We start from the raw sequence: 24,904 nt of genomic DNA on the forward strand, positions 1-24,904 counted from the left end.
GATGATGATGAAGATGAGACACTTTATTTTTTAATTATTTATAAATCGTACGTCATTTAACATTTTCCAAAAGACTGCTGTAATATTGGTCAAGTAGTTCTAACCTAACCTAACCAGGCAAACAAAAATGGGCTCATCTCAAAAATCTCATAATTCTCAAGTATGGAGAAATATGAGATAACACGTCTTAAATGAGTTGTTTTCAATACCTACGTTTGTATCATAATATGCATTAAAATTTGTCACATAAACGTAACGCGCATTCAATATTGTATATACTTAAGGATATTCCGGAGGCTTTCTGTGTCTTAGGTTTTATGACCTATCTATCACTGAGTCATGAAACAAATTTCACCTCAATTCTTGGTCTATAACTAACTGTCTTCACCTTCATATTTACTAATCGATTATATTATTTATTTATATATATTAGTAGTTTTTCATATTTTTTTACTGAGGTATTATAATTGTTATAGTAAGTTCATTGTAATTGTTTCAACAAATGCTATGTTTTACAGCACCTCTCATGGCTGTGTTAACTTTAGAGCGAGATAGACAGTTTTGACAGTTTAGACGGCTAGCTTATAATAACAATTATAATACCACACTACATAAATATGATAAACTACCTTCGATAGCCCGCCGATAGCGGCCGATAGCAGCCTTGTATATATAATATATTATGATGTCCAAGTATCATTGAAATAGTCAAAACTATGATCAAAAGACAAATATTTCGTAAATTATCAATTACCAAATTGTATAATTAGGTAATTAACATAGTCTACACCAATGCTAACCTCAACGTATAAACAATAAAATTGATTGCATTATTTATATGGTTGTTTTTATAAAATGTATTATTTCAAAAAAAAAAATATTTCCCGAGGGCTCGTCCGGGAATTGAACCCGGGACCTCTCGCACCCGAAGCGAGAATCATACCCCTAGACCAACGAGCCAGTTGACAATGTCGAATTAACTTTTCATAGTTTTGATCGCACATGAGGAAAATTTGTGCTTCGTCAGAAATTTTCACCTTACGCGACAGTAATGTAAATTTCAATTAAAAATATTACACATTAAAAAAAAAACGTAATATTTACATCATTTTCAGATAACACAAAAATTAAATTCCTCAAATTGAGTATCTTCGTATTCTTTACTTCATTACTGAGGGTAGTAATCACTGAAATTACAAACGTTTTCAACAAAGTTCTTTCCATCTAGATCGATTCTGCGCTGATCCTCTTGCTTCAGTTATACGTTTAACGTATCACCATAATGTTCACGTAGACTGTTACTTTTTGCAATCTATGGTTGTGTCTAGCCGTCGTAATGGGCGACGGACATAAAGCCATCATAATATCGACGTCATGGAAGGAGTTGCTTTAAGGAGCGAGTCATAGACCTTTTGAAGACTCACGTGAAACGTGACACAAACGTGTCGCAGTATAGTGACCGCATGTGATCAAGTGCAATGCGTGTGTGTGGATCATTGTCATTATTTACAATAAATTTAACAATAAATAAAATATAGAAACAGGTAAAACTATTCATCAAATTTGGAAAACTTCATAATAATATTAATAACGACACGGCGAAAAATTATAACAATCTATTAATGAATCGGCTGTCACTAATGTTTTTATTGTTGCTAGGGGTAAAGTCAAACAGAAACGTACATATGGAGCAGAGCGACAATGAAACAGATTTATCTAGCAATTATTGCCATCTTTTTGATTGCGTTTGATATTCAATATATAGACCAACCATGCTGCCAGAAAGCAAAGATAGATAGAGAGTTTCGGCAACGTAGACTACTAATTTCGTATTTTGGGGAACTATTAACAGCAACACAATTGCCGTAAAAAGTTGCTCGTGTACGAGCCCTTTAAGGAATTTCAAATCGCCGACAATAATAAATTCGCTGCCTAGGCAACGGAACAATTCTAAACTATAATACTATACTGTATAATCGTCACGATTCCAGTATCATACTGTGGCGTAAAAATAGTGGGTTCGGCTGATAACCGAACAATCGGAGGTTCAAATCCAATCGAGTGCGTTTTTTTTCGTGTGAAAAAATAAATTATGTGTTACATGTCACACGGCAAAAATACACTCTGATCTGATTTCCCAATCGCACCAAAAGAAGTATAACTTCAAAAATATCTTGGTAAAGGTACAAGTGATTACATCAGATGGTTTAAATCGTATTTTGTGTGCAACGCTTAATTTCGCTATAGCGCTGTCAATAACGTTATTCTGCAGTGAGTGGCACCTTTTCTATATTCCCTAAAATCTGTTGTTTCATATACGACATGTGTTTTTTGATGTTGATTGTTCTTTTGTCACATATGTGTCTATATTTTCAAGTCGAAATACACATACAATTAATGCTTGTCACGACAAATTATTTGTTTTTTTTTCCAATTTACTCCTGCCTACGATATGGGTGACTGTTGGGTGAATAGTTTTAAAATTATCAACGTTTTTTTATTACATCCAATTTTGCGATACAGCCTCGCCGGTCATGATATCCCATACATACCAGTGGCGAAGACTCCATACTAGGCGATCATTTAAAGCCTACCTTCTTAATTACAATAATTTTTAGTTGCATATTGAACTAAAAAATAATTTAATTTGCCAAAGACATCTGTCATACATATCGTGACCATTTATTTTTCCCCCAAATCGGGACACATAAAAAAGGTAGGTAGGTACTTACTTATCCATTTTAGGCGTATCACACTTTCATACAATACAATTGACATGATAGTAATGTTTTTTTATGTCATATTAGGTTACCTATTTTATTTATTTATTTGAAGATTATAGGTAGGTATGTTTGAATTATTTTATTTATTAATTAAAAGTACACACATGTATGAATACATGGAAACTTATCTGATGTTATATTTTTCCGAAGAACAAATTTAGTAACTAATGACTTCAAAAACGAATGAAATTCTTGGCAGGATTTTTTCGAATATACTTTTATAATTGACATCGCTTTAAGGACATCTACTTTCAACTGTGTTTTTTCACTCGTCTACAACTTATTCATAAAAGACAAGACCCTTGCTACTGGTACAGTAGTATCAAGCAGACATAAAATATATTCAATAATAATTATTCGAAAATTGTTATGATCCAAATTATTGGCGCGTGTTTGAACAACTCCACCCAATGACTTTCGGTTGAAACATTCTCAGTGTTCCATTCAGACACTTTTTGCGGTATAATATAATTATAAAAAAGTGAATACTCATCAAATATATCTGTATCTTGGTCACAAGTTCCTTTCTTTTCGAAAACGGGACATTTTTGGCGTCCCGAAGCTGTTCGGGGACACCGGGACACGCCGCCTGAAAACGGGACGTCTGGTCATATTAGTCATACATGACATCTGTGTATGTAGGAATGTATTATAGATATATAACTACATATTTAAGCACAACCAACAGTTTTTAAAAATAAAAAAAATACTTTTATTTGTTTAAATGTTTAGGAAAATACATAATTTAAACTCATGGGTCAATTGTTTGTCGTCAGTAGGTTATTGAAATGTCATTATCATTAGTTTGTACCTATTCATCCGTAGTAATATCGCATTATCTTCTTATTTCCCGTAAGTATACCTGACAAGTGTGTTATTTTTCTCTGATCTCCACAGCCTACCTCTTTCTAAAAGTCACCCTTCGACACTGATACGTACTGCACATTATAAAGATATTGTTATACGTCACAAAATCTTACGAATATTGTTACTCCCCCGCGTACAGTCACAAACTGAAATATATATATTATACAGTGACTGTGATGTCCTTGCCTCGAACGCAAATGACGTAGGTTCGAGTATTCCGGCTGATTACTTCGTGTGGGCCAGTGTATGGCGACTGCAAAGGTCTTTTGACGGTGTCATCTCGGAGTAGCACATGCGTGGTCTTATCCAAATCTTTGAACATAAATTCGTATATTCGTCGGGGTCACTACTGTTGGGTCACTACTGTGGTGTTCGACGTATGGGTTGAGGATGATGATAATGAAGTCTACGATGTAGCAGGGTGAGATTTATTAGCAGCGTATCGGTACAATAGTATATTATACAATGATAGTACATATAATCTACTGAGATAGTTACGAGCTAGGTACTTGGATTCGAGTGACATTTAGATAAATTATTCTTCGTTATTTATACAATAAAAAGTAATACATTAACATTAAATTCTGTTACATAATCATATTGGACTAATTATAGAGTCAGCGTTTTAACTCGAGTAGCAAAATGAAATATTATTTATTATTACAGTCGTAAAAAAATATGATGCAATGAAAAATGATGATTCGGCTAATACACCGTAATGATATAATGTGCTGTGATATGATGTAATAATATACCGTATTTAATATTGCCAATCAACTGGCTAAGAGTTGTTTGCTGGAAATTGATTCACTAATATATTACTGCAGACTAATTTGATGCATTAAACAATAGATATCTGATCGCTATTATTCTGCAACTACAGAAATATATACTGAAAAAACACGAGTGCATAATAATAGTGGATTTCTCTCCGATCTCTCTATTATTAACTGTATTAAAGATTAAAAATTGCACGTATAATAAATAATCTCTTTAATTCAATATTACAATCACAGCCTATTGAATCCCTAATCTTACCCCACTCTGTCCCTCTTTGTCTGATTTTGCGAGCCTTTTATGTAAAAGAATATTTCAAAAATCAAAGACTTAAATATCGTATAACGTCTTCCCAACAAAAGATTATATTACACAGAATATAAAATCAAAATTTATCTCTTATATTTTTTTCTCTCTTTCGCGGGCATATTTTATTATCAAAAAAATATGTCCTTATAGCCATAGGCAGCTTCATTTTATTCACAGTCTCAAAAGCAGTCATTATGAACAATTTTTATTTGGTTTTATTTTTAGTTCAGTTTAAATCTCACCTTTTAAATACACCACAGAAGTTGACTAGATGAAAGACTCACCAGAAATCATCAATATTCATAATAAAAAAAACAATAATATACAATTGGTATTAAAAACCATTTCAAAAAATTAACTACATATTATATACATAATATGTATTAAATAATGAGGAAGATAGTGGCGAGCTTAAATACGAGTAGGCCAGACGAACTGACATATTATTTGAGGTCCCCACGATTAAAATAAAATCCATAAATCACAATATCCATTACGATAATTATTATTTTTGTGGATGACAGTGTTGTCACATAATAATATTAGTGGTTTATTTTTTGACTTAGGTAGGTACGTATTTATTTAAAAAATGTATATTTATTTATTTTGAAAAATTTATTGATTACATAACAAATTATTTATTCAAGACATTCACAACATGGTATTTAGAATAAAAAGTACAGGTGAATCAAAAACAAACCAAAAAATAATTTTATAGTAAAAAAATTAAATAAAAAAACAACAATAGTTCGATAATAATAATTACAAGATAAAAAACTTTTTATAAACCACGTTTTTAAATTTTCTGTTGAATCATATAAACTTTCTATATATTAATAAATATGGAATACTGAAATGTCATGTTGATATTTTGCATTGATTTCCATAGTAACGCACGTATATATTAACAATTTAGTTGCTAGGACCCACTTAGCAACCAATAAAAGTGAGTATTAAATATTACTTTTAACGATTTTTTTTCCGAAACATACAAAACAGTATTAACTGAAAATTAATTCAATTCTGCTTAAAGATGGCCAAAAGTATTTAAAAAAAATGCATTCCCGTCGTATTCTGATATATTCTAAAAGTTTCAAATATCTAGCTAGTCGGTAACTTAGTTAAAAATCTTGGACAAACAAAAAAAATCTGTACGGGACAAACAAGAATATGAGCTAATAAAAACATGGTAAAAATACAAATAAAACAATAAAATTAAAATTTTGAATTTGTTTTTAAAATTAGAATTTTAAAATCAAAATACATATTGCCTGCAGCAAATGTCTACGTCTCTACTTTCTAGCTAGGGAATGCATTGATCAATCGCACAGTTATTTGTGCCTGATAAACCTTATACGAGGAAACAATTTTCATCCAAAGTAATGAATATACGTGATGTGTGCAGGAACAGATAACCATGAGTCAAGCAATATCTTTGATCTCCGATTAACGCTTCAGAAAGCTGTTTGACATAGTATAGTTATATTACGAGGGTGGGTCAATAATTCCTTAGAAAAAAGCATTAAAACAGTTTTTATTTTTGTATTTTTTTTTTATTTCTCAACATAATCTCCTTGGAGCTCAATACACTTGGTTAGACGTTTCTCAATTTTTTTTAAACCGTCAGAAAAATAAGTTTTTGGAAGGTCCTCAAAATAAGCATTTGTCCGATCGATGACTTCTTCATTTGAAAAAAAACGTTGTCCACTTAGCCATTTTTTTAAGTTTGGGAAAAGGAAAAAGTCACTGGGGGCTAAATCTGGCGAATACGGTGGGTGGTCGACCAATTCAAACTTCAATTCTTCAATTTTAGCCATTGATCGTAAACATGTGTGAACACGGGCATTGTCCTGATGAAAGAGGATTTTTTTCCTGTTTAAATGAGGCCGTTTTTCTTCAATTTTGTTTTTTAGCTGGTCCAATAAAGATGCATAATATTCCCCTGTTATTGTTTTTCCTTTTTCCAAATAGTCAACGAAAATAATTCCACGTGCATCCCAAAATACAGTAGCCATAACCTTACCAGCTGATTTTACGGTTTTCGCCTTCTTTGGACATGGTTCACTTTTCACAATCCACTGCTTTGACTGTTCTTTCGTCTCGGGAGTATAGTGGTGTATCCATGTTTCATCTACAGTCACAAAGCGACGAAAAAATTCATCCGGATTGCGTTGCATGAGCGACAACAGGGCTTTAGAGGCCACCACCCTATTGCGTTTATTGTCGACTGTGAGCAAACGCGGCACCCATCTTGCAGAAATTTTTTTCATGCCCAATTTGTCATGTAAAATAGAAATGACGCTACCTTTTGAGATCCCTGTAACCTCAATTATCTCACTCAACTTTAATCTTCGGTCACTTAACACCATATCGTGGATTTTATTGATCATTTCTGGTGTAGTCACCTCTACAGGACGTCCTGAGCGTGGTTCATCCTTTGTTGATGTACGACCACGTTTAAATTCATTTAACCAGTTATAAATAGTTGCAAGTGAAGGAGCAGATATGCCGTGAACTAAATCCAACTCATTTTTTATTTCCTTTGCTGTTAACCCTTTTATATTAAAATGTTTAATAACAGCTCTAAACTCAATTTTCTCCATTTTCCATTTTTCCATTTTCCACAAGCAATTTTTTTTTAAATGTACGAGAAACACACAACAACCCGACCAATCTGATTGAAACTTCGCAGCATACTGAATCGGTAGTGCCGCTGCATGAAAACAAACCGCTTACAGTACTAGTCGCGCCACCTGTCGGCTTTTCTAAGGACTTATTGACCCACCCTCGTATATCGATCCAATTGATATTAGTTGCAAGTGTTTTGTAATGCTTTGGGTAATATTATTTTATGATCAATTATTTGTATAAGAGTGTGTTACAATTTTAAAAAACATACTTTGTTTGAACTGTTTCTTTTAAATATTCTGACAAATCGATTGCATTTTCTGCGTCAAAGAAAATTGCTGCAGAAAGATACGCCAATAAATATCTCTGCTAATTGAATATCAGAAAAAATTAAATCCAGATGATACACTCTTAATATACAACATTAATAAATTCATAATAAATGAAGCATTTCCTTTCATCGTAAGTAAGGCGTCTATAATATATTCTTCTTCCGCTTTTATGTATAGTTCTGCATTACGCTCTTAGCTTAGTCTAACGCCGTCTTCCAGGGGAATGGGACAACTGGACGCCAGGACAATTGGACGCCGCACTGTCGTAGACACGTAAACAGAACGTATACGAGGAATTTTAATCAGTTTCTATCTACTACTTAGAAGTTTTAATTCATTTTACACTTAACATAATGTTTTTTATTGCGGATTGAGAATTAGCATGCCTAAGGCTTTATATAAAAAAAAACTCTTTTTTGGTTGGAACTTAAACATACGTACGATTAAATCGTTATTTACGTGTGCATATTTACATTTTCACTAACTATTTAATCATTTAAATATAAATAATAATAATATATATATTTTTTTTAAAGTTCCTATAAGTACCTAACGTGTATTTATTTTCGAATTGCGTGGCATCCAGTTGTCCCGGCGCCAAATCGCCCTAGACCGTCTTCCAGCTCTCCCCGTTGAGGCTTATATGTCTCCTATGGTAATCTTTATGACCACGTTAGGAATCACTGATCTATGTAAAATCGTTGATAAACATAATTTTTAATCGAACCTGGGACATTACGCTCGCCTGTTCGATAATTTCTTTGTTACTTTTTCATATTATTATAGAAGTATTGGCGCTTGCCAAAACCCGACAGTTACGAATCACTCGTTCGACGAGTTTTCTTTTAAAAATCCAATATCTTCGGATCTAGTATCACTTCATGTACATAAATTGGCCGACAGCACCTGAAAAAAGGGTGCTACCTTCGCCCCCCTTTGTTCGACTCTTTTATTCGCCGAATGTTTTTCTTGTTCCAGTGGGGTACAAGAGCGGACCGGGGTATATACCCCCACTCGCGCCACCCCTCATTTAGTAGGCACTCGGCTTGTTTTTTTTACGCGCGAACTTTTTATGAAGTGTTTTTCGGCGGGAAAATGAATATCCACAAAATTGGAGGTTACTTTGTTTTCGCAGAGGAAATATTTTCATTTGATTGATGAGTTGCTGTAACTTTTCTGAAATATTTTCGAATTACGCCACGATCAAACCAGATTGGACGATAATTGCCAGGTTCATATTATTAGTTTGCGTCTTCGGTGGAGTAGCGTACTAAAAGCCTACCTCTTTACCCATATGATAAGGGCTCGAATACGTCTGCTGAAATATATAAAACCTATAAACACACATAAATAAACGTAGATACAGTGTGATAGAAAATACAAACTAATGCATACGTACAATAAAGTATATTTTTTATACATATTTATGTATTATATCAATGTTTTTAGTTTTCATTGCCATCTACTTTTCTTAATATTTGTCATATTATCATATTTATTTATTTATTTAGAAAAGAGTATTATGGCATTAGAGCGATTGGCCGATGCGCGATAACACATAATAAATACAAATTATAAAAATGACTTAAATACAAATAACAACCAATATAACAAGAAAGTGTGTGCTTATGTAGGTAGATATTAAAGTAAAATGATAAATACAATTATAAATGTAACCTATTTAACACGTCCACAAACATGATATATTTAATAAAAAATAAATCAACCTTTATAGTGGCATCAAATAAGTTAATCGCACGATACACGGCACCATGAAACATCACATCCGCCCTGCGATGGAGTAGCATGAAAACCGTAGAGTTACGAGTGATATTGGTGGGAACATGAAAATTAATATTTGCCAGTATATACGAATTGTAAATGAACCCACGAAGAAGTAAAAAGAAATGCTTTAAAAGAGCAATCACTCTCCGGGTGGACAAGGATTGCATTGATAGCATACCCATAAGAAAATTAGTCGGAAAATTCATGTTACTATCATTATCATAAGGAAAGAATCCGTATGTGATTAAGTAAAATCTAAGAAATCTATTGTGAACTCGATCCAACTTAATTGCGTGGACCGACCTGTTAGGACTCCAAATAATGTTGGCATATTCAAGAATACTCAACACAAATGATACGTTTAATGAACGTAGCACTTGGGTGTTTTAAAATGATCTTGAAACCCTCATATTGTAATATTAAAAATCTATTTGAGTTAAGAAATATATTGTATCACCATTGTTCCAAAATTGCTGACAAGTATTTTCTCAACCTATATTATGTGAGTTGTTTAAATTTTTTTTAAAAAATCAAGTAATATCTTAGATACGCACTTAGATTGAGAGAATATAGCAAATTGTTACCAGTTACACCACAAATAATGGTGTGGAGTTATTTTTCATAAAAAAAGTAGTGGTAAATCTAATACAAATACGGATAACTTTAATTAGATAATGGAATTTGGTTTATATTCAGAAAAGGCTTAGTTAATTTGTTAATTTTCTTTCAATTTTCCAGTTTGTTGAAGGTTCAGTTTTTTTATGTAAAAAAGTGGGCTCGTCCGGGATTTGAACCCGGGACCTCTCGCACCCAAAGCGAGAATCATACCCCTAGACCAACGAGCCGATTGAAAACAATTAAACAGACACACGATTTATTCGATAAAACTCATGACTCGTACAACTTTCACCTGAATGAACAACGTTGACAATTAGTAGGTACGTTGGCTAATAGATTGTGAGAATGAGGTACACACTACTCGCGATGACAGTGCGTAATCCACGCCTACGCTAACGTACGAACGCACAATATAATAATATTATTATAGTGTGTTAATTAACGTTTACAAAATCCAAACGAATCGCAGTTTTTTATTGTACTTTTGTGCTGCAAAGAGTGTTCATTCTAATGTTTTCTACTGAAGGCTGTCAGTAATGTTTTATACTTTTTTGTGATTATTTATCTGAAGATTTTAAAAAAATATGGTTATGCAAATCTCAATGTTTATTTTGTATATTTTGTAAGCAAACGTATTATATTTTAATAATAAAAAAAATACTGATTGAGTGGATCTATTACTGGTGAACTTTTATATTTATTTTATCTTAAATTTTGGGATGTATTTGTTAATTTTCTTTCAATTTTCCAGTATGTTGAAGGTAGGCCTTTTTATGTAAAAAAATGGGCTCGTCCGGGATTTGAACCCGGGACCTCTCGCACCCAAAGCGAGAATCATACCCCTCCCTAGACCAACGAGCCGATTGAAATGTTGTTAACACACCTATAATTTATTTCAATTCACGTAGGTAGCAAAATGTATGGAGTCATCAAAAACTTTCATCTTGTAAATACAACACTTTTACGTTGCAATGTGATGATGAAATTTATTAATTAAATGTATTATTATAATATATACCTACCATTATGATTCCATCTGTATTCAAAAATTCTAAGAAAGCAATTTTGTATTTCAAAATATGGAACAGGGACTTTAAGAACTGTAAATCTGTGAATGACATGTATCTGAGATGAAGGACTCCCGTACGGTGATAAACCAAATGGTCATGAATAGGAAGCGAATGTAATAAATATCTGATGAGCATGTAGCATCCATTACTAGGGATTAAATCCGTCTCCTCAGCATGCGATAAGAAATCAAAGAAATCCAAACCACTGAGCATGTGAGACCTGTATCCTGTATGCCATTGGGGGACTTTTTGCCATTCACAAAGCTGATAAGAACACGCTTTCATGGCATGAGCCTCTTCTGGTGGGTCTAGGATGATTTGGCGCCGGGACAACTGGACGCCACGCAATTCGAAAATAAATAGACGTTAGGTACTTACACGTACTTTTTTCTAAAAAAAAATATTACTATTTATATTTAAATTATTATATTATGATTTAATAGTTTAAAAGAATTGAGAATTTAAATATGCACACGTAAATAGTGATTTAATCGTGCATATGTTTAAGTTCCAACGAAAAAAGAGTTTTTTTTTATATATAAAGCCTTAGGCATGGTAATTCTCAATCCGCAATAAAAAAAGATTATGTTAAGAGTAAAATGAATTAAAAATACTAAGTAGTAGATGGAAACTGATTAAAATTCATCGTCTACGTTCTGTTTACGTGTCTACGACAGTACGGCGGCGTCCAATTGTCCTGACGTCCAGTTGTCACATTCCCTGGTTCCTACATCTCTAGAACAATGTCTAATAATGTGATCTTGCGTTAGTGTATTTGGCTTTTGTTTATGTTATTAATTAAGCTGGAGTTTACGGGGTAAAACTTCATTATAATGATTTTAAAATACAATTCTTTTTTTAAATTCTATTTTAATTAATTAAACGATATTTAAAAAAATAGCTTTGATTTAAAATCATTATGTTTATGTCATGTTCTATACGCTGTGCCCATACAAGTGTATATATGAATGTATGTACATTGAAATACTTTATTTGCCGAAATAAATATTATTCAAAAAACATGTGTCTAATATTGATAGTGAGCTGGAAAATACTTAGTATCACAATATTATATGATAACGATTTGAGATCAAATCTCACTCGGTCAAATTTATTTTTTGTTCTAGGATCTTTTCAAATATATTAATTATGTTGTGATGTTAAAAATTACGTATTTTTAATAAAAATCTAGCAGTATTATTTATTAATAAAACATAATATTAATGCACACGTCATTGTTAAATTTGGTTTACATCGGACACTATACCTAAATATAATTACCTATTTAAAAAAGACACGTTGATAACATAACAAATTATTAATTCAGGATGTTCACAACATGACATTTAGAATAAAAATTACAAGTAATCAGTTAGAGAAAAAACAAGGTGGAGAAAAAACATAGCAAAAAATTGTTTTATACAAAAGAAACAAAATAAAAAAACAACTATAATTGAAATGGATCGCCAAAAATATCGACATCTCTAGGGAGTGCATTGACCAGCCGCACAGCTTTCGCTATTGGTGCCTGGTGAGCCTGACATGAGGAAACAGCTTTCACCCAAAATTCAAATTTTCTAGAATATCGGGATTGAAAATTATACCACGTGAGAGCAGGGAAAAATTCTTTAAGAGCAGAAGTGACCTACGAGCTTCAAGAGAATGAAAGGCGAGCATGCCTTGAAGAAAGTTAGTCGGAAAATACTCGTTTGAGAAGGTATCAAAAGGAAAATAATCATAAACTTCTTCTTGATGGAGTTTGAATTTCTTGTATAACGAAGCTGTTAAACTTAATTCGCATGATGAGATGACGAGAGCACTAAATCAGACAGTGAAAGATATGAATTCGAATCCCAATCAAAACCTTTGAATTTACATTACAACGTTTTTCTTAGCTCGTATTCTTATTTGTCCCCTGGTTCTTTGTCCGGTACAAATCTTGCAAACAATTTTTAACTAACTTCTCGACTAGTTAGACATTTGAAACTTTTATAATATATCAGAACACGATGCCAATGCATTTTTTTAATACTTTTAGCCATATTTAAGTAGAATTGAATTCATTTTCAGTTAATTCTGTTTGGTATGAAAAGTTATTTCGACACCATCATTGGTTGCTAGGGGTCTGGGGTCCTACCAACTAAATTATTAATATATACGTGCGTTACTATGGAAATCAATATGACATTTCAGTATTATTTCTATCAAGTACAATTTTTTTTTGATCGTTTAAGCTAGTCAAGTCAAGTTTATATGATTCAACAGAAAATTTAAAAACGTTGTAAGTATATAAAACGTTCTTTTTATCTTGTAATTATTTTCTAATGAGGTTTTTCAAAACACTTTCAAATAACATTTTCTTCAAAATACATTTAAAAATGGCAATATAATTGGTAATAATTTGTCAAACCAATTTATAAAAAGATAATGAAACCAGAGGCTTATAAATGATAAGTAATTATAGTACCGAGTGGAAAATCCATGAAGATAAAGCTCAATTTTCATCCCAATAAAATCGCCTGAGAAGAATATTTTAAGAAATTTTAAATCAGTTTGGTTTTAAAATTAATTTCCATCATGAAAATTCAGTCAATATTGATAATTTGGCTATAAAATCTATAAACCAACTTAACCTAACCTAACCTAACCTAACCTAACCTAACCTAACCTAACCTAACCTAACCTAACTTAACATAGCGTATACGTATACTAATACAAATCCGCGTTGGTTATTACTCCAGGGTTTCATAACCATGCCATTTAATTCATTCGCTGGAGAGATTCCAATAATAATAGCAGAAACCAGATCAGTGGGTCTATTCTATGCTTATCGACCGCTAAAGTGATGAAGTGATAAATATTATCAAACTTAGGGTAGGTTTGTATCAAAATATTAGCACTTATTGTAACAATTACACGAAGCCGGTTTTTATTGTTGCAATAAGTGCGATATTTTAACAGCAGCAAGATAGGTGCTGTTAAAATATAGCACTTATTGCAACAATAAAAACCAACTTCGTGTAATTTTTACAATAAGTGCTAATATTTTGATACAAACCTACCCTAAGTTTGATACTATTTATCAATTTAGTGTTCGATATGTATAGAATAGACCCACTGAGAACTGAATTGAAACTGAACCGCACAATCTTAAGAGTTCCATAAAAACCGTTATAACTCCAAGAATATTAATTAAACTCGGAAACAATACCGAATCCCATATTTCATAATTTTATTTTAAGAAATTGTTGGGGTTTCAACAAATAGTCATGAAAGCGTAGGTAGTTATTACTTAATATTAAATTTAAATGTATGCCATGTAAAACTTGACCATTGGGTCTATTCTATACTTATCGAACACTAAATTGATAAATAGTATCAAACTTAGGGTAGGTTTGTATCAAAATATTAGCACTTATTGTAACAATTACACGAAGCCGGTTTTTATTGTTGCAATAAGTGCGATATTTTAACAGCAGCAAGATAGGTGCTGTTAAAATATAGCACTTATTGCAACAATAAAAACCGGCTTCGTGTAATTGTTACAATAAGTGCTAATATTTTGATACAAACCTACCCTAAGTTTGATAATATTTTTCACTTTATCACTTTAGCGGTCGATAAGCATAGAATAGACCCACATAAACATATTATTTAGCAATTCGCTACCTTTTTTAGACATTATAATATATAAGTAGTCTAATTTCGAAAAGTACGAAAGCTGAGTGGACAATATCAATTTAAATCCAACTATTACAGCGCTTTAATTCGTCATAGAGTCTGTTGAATACCTACTTTACTTTTTGTGGCAAGTCGGGACGAAATAATTTCTATGGTGACAACACTCAAACTGGCAAACCCAAAAATTACGCGATGGTGCAAAGTAACTGTAAAAAAAGTAACCCTGCCCTTCGCAGACACGTTTATCTCGGTTTTCATATAATTTTCCGTGTCCTAAATTCTTTTTAAGAGCGCGATGCTCAATCGTCTGTCATAATTACAACAAAACACTATCCAGAAAGCCTTTCATAGTTATAATCGAGTTGTCTATGGTCCACCAGATCTGCAATAGCTTCGTTATGTTTTTCTATTGAAAATAATACCATATATAAAAATTCTCTTTTTCATAATTTAGGTAAATTATTTTGTAATTGTTAAACGATGACAAAAATATGAAAAATATGCAAAATAAATTCAATAACTATAAATATGTACACAATTTATATTTAATTAAAATGATTAAATGTCTCCGCAATTAGTGAATAATATAAGTTATTTTTTGACCCATGTTTTTCCCGATACGGTAACACTTGCCGTTGAAATGTCAGATTTTGTCATTTACAATTATTACAAATATGCCATGATATGAATAATTATATAGAGTGATTAAAACTAATATTACCATATTGGTGTGTAGGTAACTAAGTACTTATATATTTTAACTACCTATCTTTTGGTTTAATATTGCATAAATATCTAAATCCGAATAAGAAAAGTTAATTCATAATTCATTGACACTGACATTTCAATTCGATAATCGGTTTTACTAAATTGACATGTACAGAATCAACGAAAGGAAAGGAAATATGTCGTATTAAATGTCACGGATATTTAATAATTGTTCAATACCCATATTGAGATCAATTGTTAAATGAATTTGAGTGTATGGGCTGTTTATAGACACGTACATTTATTTTGACAGCAGCTGTCAGTGGTAATTGGTAATACAGAAGGGGCGAGTTCATAACAAAAGTAGTCTATGGTTAAGGATTCCTTATCTCTATAATCTATAGTTAACAGATGGATTTCGGCTATTTACCAATTTTACTGTAAGTTTGTAGTAAGTACGAATTGAGCATTACGCCCTAATACTTTATATTTAAATCAGAATCAAAATGGTGTAAGAAAACAGGTAGAATAAACTCTAAATTCATGTTTAACTCAAATTTACAAATACTTCCAAAATATACATAAGTATTATATTGTATGTGTTAAGAATTAATTATATTATAAATACCTGTATAAAATCTTACGTAGGTCCTTATTGCTTACATCACTCCGTTACGCTCCAGTATTGAAGAATAGGGTAAGCCCAAGGTTGCTCTGATTCCATCGGTCCATCGCCACGTGTCGCATTTGTAGTACCGCTGAAGGGTGAGAGAGGGTCAGCCGCAGTAACGTAATCCTTAATAGCACATTTCTAAGTAACATGAAGTGTCTCTTCGTGACAATCTCGCGACAACCAATTTTTTTTTCCCGCCCTTGTAAACCATCGGCATTTATATGTCGCTTCCGATGGCCGAGCGTTAACGTGTCGGGCTCAAATCCCGGGTCTGGCAAAAAAATACATGTTGTTTTTTTTCAATGTGTATTTAAACCCAACGTATGGACCTAATAGGTTGATCAAGTAGCCAACATATATTTCTTGTAACATCAAAAATCTGTTTATACACCCTTCACTCTGTAGAAACCTAAACAATTTTCTTAAGATCGAAAATTAAAAATTAAAAAGATTGTAAGTAAGTAATTTGATGAAACAAATTCAATAAATTTCAGCGAATGTATTTGTATGTGAAGCACCTAGTTTCAAAAGCCCCTAAAACGGTTTTGAAAAATTTTGAGTGATATATGTATTTAGATAGATATTTTTGTTACCTATATGATAGCCAAAGATTGAACTTTAAGAAACGCCAAAATACGTCAATACATATGATCAATATTTAGGGTAAATTTCAAAACCCGCTACAATGGTTGGGTGTGCTTTTCAAATACCCCTAAAATGGAAAGTCAAAATACTCTTCAGAATGCAAGGAATTAAAAAATAAATAAATAAAGTTCACAGATTTAATAGATATGAGTTTTTCTCAGAACTACCTAAAATCGTTTTAGGGGCTTTTGAAACTAGGCGCTTCATGTTATTTCGCCCGATGATGGTTACATTTTTCTGATAAATCAAAATCGTTCCTCGGAAACTGGGTAGCAAATTGTTTTTTGATAGAACCTCTCAGTTTTCTCCATTGATACCGAACGTGGAGCCGAGCATTTGAAAATATATGACTTCCACAGCTCTGGCCGAATCACGAGTGGATCAGTTAAGTTGAAAAGAAAGAGCAGCTATTTTGTTTTACGCATTTGTCGTTACAACATTAAATTTCTCTCGCTCCAACAAGCGGAGAAATAATCCAGACAGCCTTCAAGAATCTAATGGGCTTGATTTTTTCTTTTCTTTTCTTTTCTTTTCTTTTTATTTTCAATTCTTGTGATGGCAACATTAAACGACATCGTAAATTTTTATGGGCTGCGGTATAAGCGATCGGAGGTATTCTAGATTAGTTATCATACTGTTTAATATTTTTATTGTGTAGCAGTGGCGAAAGGTGCAGGTAGGCTGTTAAGATCAGCCATGAATAGTGCACACTAAACTTTGTCAGTCATACATATTTCTTTTCAGTGAAATTAGACTACAATTGGACAAAGTTATGCAGAAAGTAGCCAGTCCACAAAAATAAAAAAATGAGATTTGATATAGATCAGATGCGAGAAGGTTTTCTCTACGTTCTGCTGAAAACAGTCAAGCAGCAAAAAAAATATTCTTGAAATAAAATACTATTTACATTTTTAATATCATGTTGTTACTAAAGTGCCATTATCTCAGCTCGACATTATTGGGGACTGGCTACATTCTGCATAACTACGTTCAATTTACAGATGGTATTGGTGAATTTTTTTTTAATTCAATTCAACCCTGTGAAACCAAGCCATAATAAAGAATAGTCAAAATACACTCGTCTATCTATAAAATATCTAAAATTATGCCATTAAATCATACATTACTTTGGATGATTTATATAGAGAATAATATTTTATATCTAATATCGTTTGGTTTAGGTAGGGCTTGATGAATTTAAAAAAACTTACTAACACCATCTGTAATATGTATTCTTAATTCAACGAAAACAAATATGTAAGTATGAATGAAAAAGTGTGCAAAATTTTGTCGTATTGCCCAACGTATAACAAAACTATTATGGTTTGGTTGAGGCAGGGTTTAATTGATTATTAAAAACTTACCAACACTATCTGTAAATTGTAGTATTAGTTCAATAAAAGCAAATATGTATGACTAACAAAGTTTAATGTGCAATATTTATGGTGGATCTTAACAGCCTACCTCCACCCTTCGCAACTGTTGTGTTGATACATTACAATAAAACAGCATAGGCAACGTAAATTATTAGAAATGGCATGCCCTGTGATCTAAATGGAAAACCTATCTAACATTTGGCATGTTACTAAAGATTGGGTTACGTCTTACGAAAATTGTCCAGCGCCGCAGACAAAAAAAATAGATAAGAATACAGACAAGAGTACGTAATTTTATAAAGGTCGCTAAGCAGATAAAATGATAATGGACTAGACTAGTGGACAACCGCTGTACAAATGCCCTAAAAAGGGCACTAAACGACCACAAGTAGAACCCAGAAAGATAGACGAACTCATACAGTTCGGTGGATATACGTGACAGCGAAGAACTAGCGGCTGAGAACAGTGAAAGGAGCTAGGGATGGCTTTCATTCAGCAGTGGATCGAACCCGGTTGATAATGATAACACACAATAGGAAAAATAGAGGGAAAGTTGCGTACACGTATATAATTATTTTTTATCTAATATATAGTAGGTATTATACAACCAATGTTAAATTATGAAGTATGTTCTTAAGTAAAATTCTCAAGCTATCAACAAAGGCTAATCGTAATAATATTATGAGGTAGTGTAATTTTTCCTTTTTATGAAAAATATCCATCTTGCCCCTGACCCGTTTTCAGCCTAGGGTCTGTAATATATTATTATTTAAATTAGGTCATCGAGTTGATAAAGTGACTAAATATTAATGAAACTGTTGTAATAAGGGTGAAAAATTATGTAACTAGACCGGTGTTTTTTTTAGGTTAACGCTACGACAAGTGGCAAAAAAATTCAATTTACATACACTCGGGAGTGATCAAAGATGGACCTTGGAAAAGGCTTTATTCTATAGAGATGGGCCTTAAATACAGTAAATTCCGTCACAATCACATAAGAAAAATTTTCACTTTTATTTCATTTTATTGATAATTTTGAATATAAATGATCAATATATTTCTAAATACATTTTAAAAAAATGTTTTTTGTTAAAATATCAAAAATGCATTTTTTTCTATAATGGTTCTGTCACCTGGTAAAGAATTTCCAAAAAAAAATGTACGATTTATTTAGTTTTTTAATAATTGTAATTCTATTTATTAAAAATGTTATTAGATGCCTATTGATTATTTATAATGAAACTTATCAGTAAAATGTATGAAATTGCAGTTTTTTTCCTAAAAAACGTTCTTAACCTTAGGTAAAATTAATTCAAAAAACGTTTTTTGGCCGCCCTCTAAAAAACAGTCACCCGCGTTTATATTTCACACGTATTAACAGGGACGATTGTATCCTAACTTGACATTCTTCTTTTACCATAAGCATTTTAACCAGACAAGATGTCTATCTTGCTACATCTACGCATTTTGTCTCTTTGGGCCCTTTTACACCAGCTTAGCATGGCTATTCTAAATAGGTAACGCGTAATTGCTCAACTGTTTAAATTGTCAACACACAGTACTGCGTCTTACTTGATTGCAAATGCATCCGATTAGAATCGAGTAAGACCTGCTAACTGTGCTACTCAATGACATTTGATAGCTCGCGGTTAACACGATCATGAGCGGCAATATTAAAAAATTTTACGCCTGACCGTTCCTGGGATAATTAACTGCCTGAATATGGCATATCATATTTATCATTTTTTTTTCATCCATGCAGGAAATTTCATATTTTTTTCTGTAAGACTGTTAGGTAAGCTAATAACAATATTTGTGTATTGTATACATTGTCTTTTTGTATTTTTTCCAGGTGCTGTCAGCCTGTGGGCCACTGAGCGTCTCCTTCTTCACCGTTGTAGTTTTTTTCGGATCCTTCTATCTCATCAACCTGATGCTTGCTGTAGTGGCCCTCAGTTACGAAGAGGAATCGCAAATTACGCAAGAGGTAAATTTGACATCACATTGTTACAACTGAAGAATAAAATAATGTCTATCTGGACAATCGCACGCAGTGATCCGATTTAATTTGCTCTGGTTCATTCGTCATAGTGTTTTTGAAGTCATACTTCTTTAGGTGCATTTGGAAAATCAGATCAGAGTGTATTTTTGGCGTGAGACATGTAACACATAATTTATTTTTTCACACAAAAATAAACGCACTCGATTGGATTCGAACCACCGATTGTTTGGTTATCAGCCGAACGCACTACCATTACGCCAGAGTTTTATACTCAAATCGTGACGATTATACAATATAATATTATAGTTTAGAATTGTTCCGTTGCCTAGGCAGTGAATTTATTATTGTCGCCCATTTGCAATTCCTTACGTAAACAAACTATTAAACCTCATAGTAGCAATTATTACTTTAAAAATAAAAACAACGAGAAACCATTATATAATTTAGTAATATAAGTTAAAGTGTATAAAAATAAGCCAACGGCGTTCCAATTAGGGGCCCTTTTTCTTGAGTATGTAATTTAACAAGATAATTAAGAGCTAGTCAAAGAATCTAGGTTATCAAGTTTTGTTTTTGTTTTGCTACGCCAAAGAAGTATAACTACTAACGCGCGTACATAAGTACACACACCGATTTTTTGACACGTACATATTAACAATTAATCATTAAATGGTTTAGTATTTTCATATTTTATCGCTAGATGTATTTATTAACAGAACACTCTATTTTAAATTAGTTGTCACAAAACGTAGAGAAAGCAACTTATATTGCCAAAAATTTAAATGAAAATCTTATAGATAATATTAAAACTATTGTTCATCTAAATTTCTCTACAACGTATTTCATGTATTAATCTTAACACAGTAGTAAGTAATACATAATATTATAATCTACGCGATATTATTTCTTAATAGCCTTCAAAATAGAAAATACAATTGTATTTTAGAATCTATATAATAATATTGTATGAGATCTTGCCTTTAACCTTTTCCAGCAAAATTGAACACGAATAAAGTGTTCATAAATTTTCCTCCACCATTCATATGATAAGTATAATATTACATATAAGTTTCAAGAATATTGAGAGAGAAATCATGTTTAGTGCCTTTATGTTTTCATAGCTAAGATAAACCACTATCGAACTTCCAATAGTAGTAATAACAAATACGATATGAAACGTGTATTTTGCGTATAGAAAAATATATATTAATATCTACTCCATACAGAACACTCTCAAAATATTTTTAATCGTATGGCAGCAGTTAAAATCCTATAGTGAAATTTAAATTTTAAAATTTTGGCCCAAAAAAATATTACTGAGCTTAGGTGGGCCACACATATAAAAAAGAAAACAAAGAACTTATTCAAAATATTATATTACCTTATAATTAAGGTGACACTTGTTTTTGTATATTGTTTGATATCTTTTTCATATTGACTGATAATTTAACTGACGCGCATCACAGTTGATTGGTAGTGTTTTCATCGAGCAACCTGCTGCGACACTTCGTTTTTACTTCATTTAATTTCGAAAAGAATGATTCGCAACGATATGTTGTCCCAAATGCGGCTGTAATTAACATTGTCAGTCGTTTTAATTTTGGAAATTTACCTTCGAGGACATATTTCTGATAAAACTCAAGCTTATTCCCTTCGAACATGCACTTTAACTTTACGCTTGATTGCAGTTATATTAGGTCCATCTGTAAATTTGGAGGCGCTGATTCCACCTCCACGTTAAATGGAGTTAAGAATAATTTGAACGTTTCCTCATACTTTTTCATAAATGAGAATCTGGTATCAAATTCTTTAATTAATTTTGTGACTTATTTTATATATTAATTTTTATTAGATATTTAAAAAAATCTTTACGGTCACTATTAAGGACGGAGTGTGTGGAGCCGACATAAGCATAAAAATATCTACTACCACGCAGCACAACTAGAAAGTTCTAAATTCACAAAATATAATATAAATGTGATAAATTTACGATAATTTTCTTTTATTGTATGAATACCAAAATGCAAAATATAGAAAGCTGAAAACTTCAATTGGGCCGCAAAAAGTTTTCATTTGGGCCGCGCGTTGGGCATGCCTGACTTAGATATTTGTTTGTTGTCATCATGGTCCCCACATCCTGAAGCGGGCCCCCTACATATCGCTAAGGGTAAAGGCAGTGTGACGCGCTACATTAGCGTTTTCCACGGTATACGCCGTAACATTAATTTGTATTTTTCGCGATTTTTTTATATTTTTAATATGTACCTACATCCATTTGAATTATGGAGTTGTCGAGCATCGGCATACAGTAAAAAATTACATCGAACAACCAAATATTTGAATTATTAATATTATTGAAGTAAAATACTCGTAGCACCGCAGGCGACTTTTTTTTACTATTAGAGCAAAACTGTGTTTATTTCACTTATTTGGTCGACATGCGACTCCGGGTACCTAGGCTATAGCCTTGTCAGCCCCCTTTTGTGGGGGTCATGGTTGTCATTGATTCATATTTATGTTTTCTTGTGTTTGCAGGAAAGAAAAAAGGACCTGAACGAGCACCGCGACGATTCCATGTTCAGCTTCGATCCAACCAACATAAACGTTAAGGTCCTCGCGAAAAATCATCAGAAGAGAATCGACGCGAGGAAAGGAGTTTTGTTAGCATCCTACACCAGAAAAAAGACGAGACGGAGAAAACGGGGAAGAAGCAACGCTGCGACGGCCGGGGCAAATGGGACAGCGGAGTCGCCTACCAACGGACAGCATTCACCGCCAAACGGAGTACCGCCCACGAAGAGTCGGTAAGATTTGCCATTTTCTCTGGTAAAGAATACTGTTTCTCCAGTTTTTCTTATTTTTATCGTACATACCAAAAGTATAATACAGCATTTATATCCTACCAGTTTGTCTTAAGCGTAGGGTGTTCAACCAATGTGTGCTGCCCGTGCTCACGTATGGCTGCAAGACGTGGACCCTCAACAGGAGAGATATCCAAATGCTAAGAGTCGCACAGCGAGGCATGGAGAGGTGTATGTTGGGCATCACGCGAAAGGACCGTAATAGAAACGAATGGGTTAGGAAGCAGACAGGAGTACGCGATGTAATAGACGTTGCCAAACAGCTGAAATGGATATGGGCGGGGCATATTGCTCGCCGAAAGGACGGCCGCTGGACAAATGCTGTCATCCAATGTAGGGATTCCAATCCCGAATACCGGGATCCCGGGATCCCGAGCTTTTTTCGATACCTATGAATCCCGGGATTATGTTTATCAATCCCGGGATTCATAGGTATCGAAAATGATTGATTTTTTTTATCAATTTTTATGGAAAATAAAATAAAAGCGAAAATAAAACAGAAAAAATACTTTTAATAAAAAATATCTACATTAGAAATAAAGTGAGTTTGAATGAAGTTTGATTTATACCCATGTGTAGGTTGCCGATTCATTTTATTTTCTCACATGAATTATTAAAAATGAGAAAGATTGGAAAAAAACAACGCTTCGCACTTTTAACAAAGTAATTCTACCATGATATCATACGTTTTACGGCAGTTTCATATTTGGCTGACTAATTAGATTTATGATGCGAAAAGGCCATAAGTAGGTACGCCATGATTATTTGCTTTACTATTTTAAATCTCGCTAATCCATTCATTATGTCTTTACTATCAGAAACAGCAATCTCATATTAAATTCACATTATTATTTATATTACAATATTATTTACTCCATTAAACTTGTGTATTTCCAAGATTGAACGTACACAATATTAACAATAAATGTCTTAAATAGTATAAATTATACTAGATTTATTTTTGACCGATTTTATCAATGTTATTTGTAAATATAAAAACAATGGAAAAAAATGCCAATCCCGGGATTGTCAAATTGTAATCCCGAAATCCCGGGATCAGAATTTTGGCTCGGGATTGGATTCCCTAATCCAATGGTACCCAAGGGGCACGAAACGGCCACAGGGTCGCCCTAAAAGCCGCTAGATTGACGAACTGATAAATTTTGGCGGAAATACGTGACAGCGAACGACACAAGACCGAGAGAGTTAGAAGAGGCTTGGAGAGGCCTTCATCCAGCAGTGGATTTACTCCGGTTGATGATGATTTATCGAACATGATATGCGTACTATAGATTCTCCACCGCTGTTTCATTAGCCAAGCAGCGTGTTGTCCGTGTCCGGTAACTAGTACGTATGCAGTTCGCCGTATCACACTTCACCGTGAAATGTTATATCGTAAATATATGGCTGTATATTAAAAACCGTCCAACCTCTTTGGGTCGTATAGTACTGACATAAAATGCATGTCTAAATAAAAAAAACACGGTTCTTGTCGGTTTTCACTTTACAAGAAGCCAGCAGCAAACAAATTTTGAAAATTGCCTATATACTGGATTACTTGTTAGGTTAGGCTAGGTTTTCATTATTGAAATCATAATTTTGCCAAAATCAGCTATGAAAATTTAATTAATGTTCATATTGAATCGAATAAAATTGGAGGCCGTATAGTAGACGGTCATCTCTTTTCGATAAGAAAGCTCACGGCGAACTGTGCCACGGTGAAATGTTTACGTGTAATTTACATGTGACCCGTGTTGTTATCTATACATAACTACCCTCTATAATCTAT

The 24,904-nt window shown here is 32.8% G+C and overlaps 1 protein-coding gene and 3 non-coding genes across 4 annotated transcripts in view; 1 reads left to right on the plus strand and 3 right to left on the minus strand.

Moving 5' to 3' along the window:
* Positions 1-24,904, plus strand: part of NaCP60E (Na channel protein 60E) — a 294,537-nt gene that overhangs the window by 214,081 nt on the left and 55,552 nt on the right. The window contains exons 5-6 of the mRNA XM_085943900.1: positions 20,105-20,239; positions 22,790-23,058. Coding sequence (XP_085800026.1) covers positions 20,105-20,239; positions 22,790-23,058 — 404 coding nt within the window. The remainder of the gene's footprint in view (positions 1-20,104; positions 20,240-22,789; positions 23,059-24,904) is intronic.
* On the minus strand, positions 889-960 carry TRNAP-CGG (transfer RNA proline (anticodon CGG)). The gene has a single exon. It is a non-coding gene; the product is annotated as a tRNA-Pro (tRNA).
* TRNAP-UGG (transfer RNA proline (anticodon UGG)) lies at positions 10,255-10,326 on the minus strand. The gene has a single exon. It is a non-coding gene; the product is annotated as a tRNA-Pro (tRNA).
* TRNAP-UGG (transfer RNA proline (anticodon UGG)) lies at positions 10,885-10,960 on the minus strand. The gene has a single exon. It is a non-coding gene; the product is annotated as a tRNA-Pro (tRNA).

Source organism: Rhyacophila brunnea, unplaced genomic scaffold, assembly GCF_057557595.1.
Source record: "Rhyacophila brunnea isolate RB1 unplaced genomic scaffold, BYU_Rbru_1.0 scaffold_16, whole genome shotgun sequence".
Classification (NCBI taxonomy): domain Eukaryota; kingdom Metazoa; phylum Arthropoda; class Insecta; order Trichoptera; family Rhyacophilidae; genus Rhyacophila; species Rhyacophila brunnea.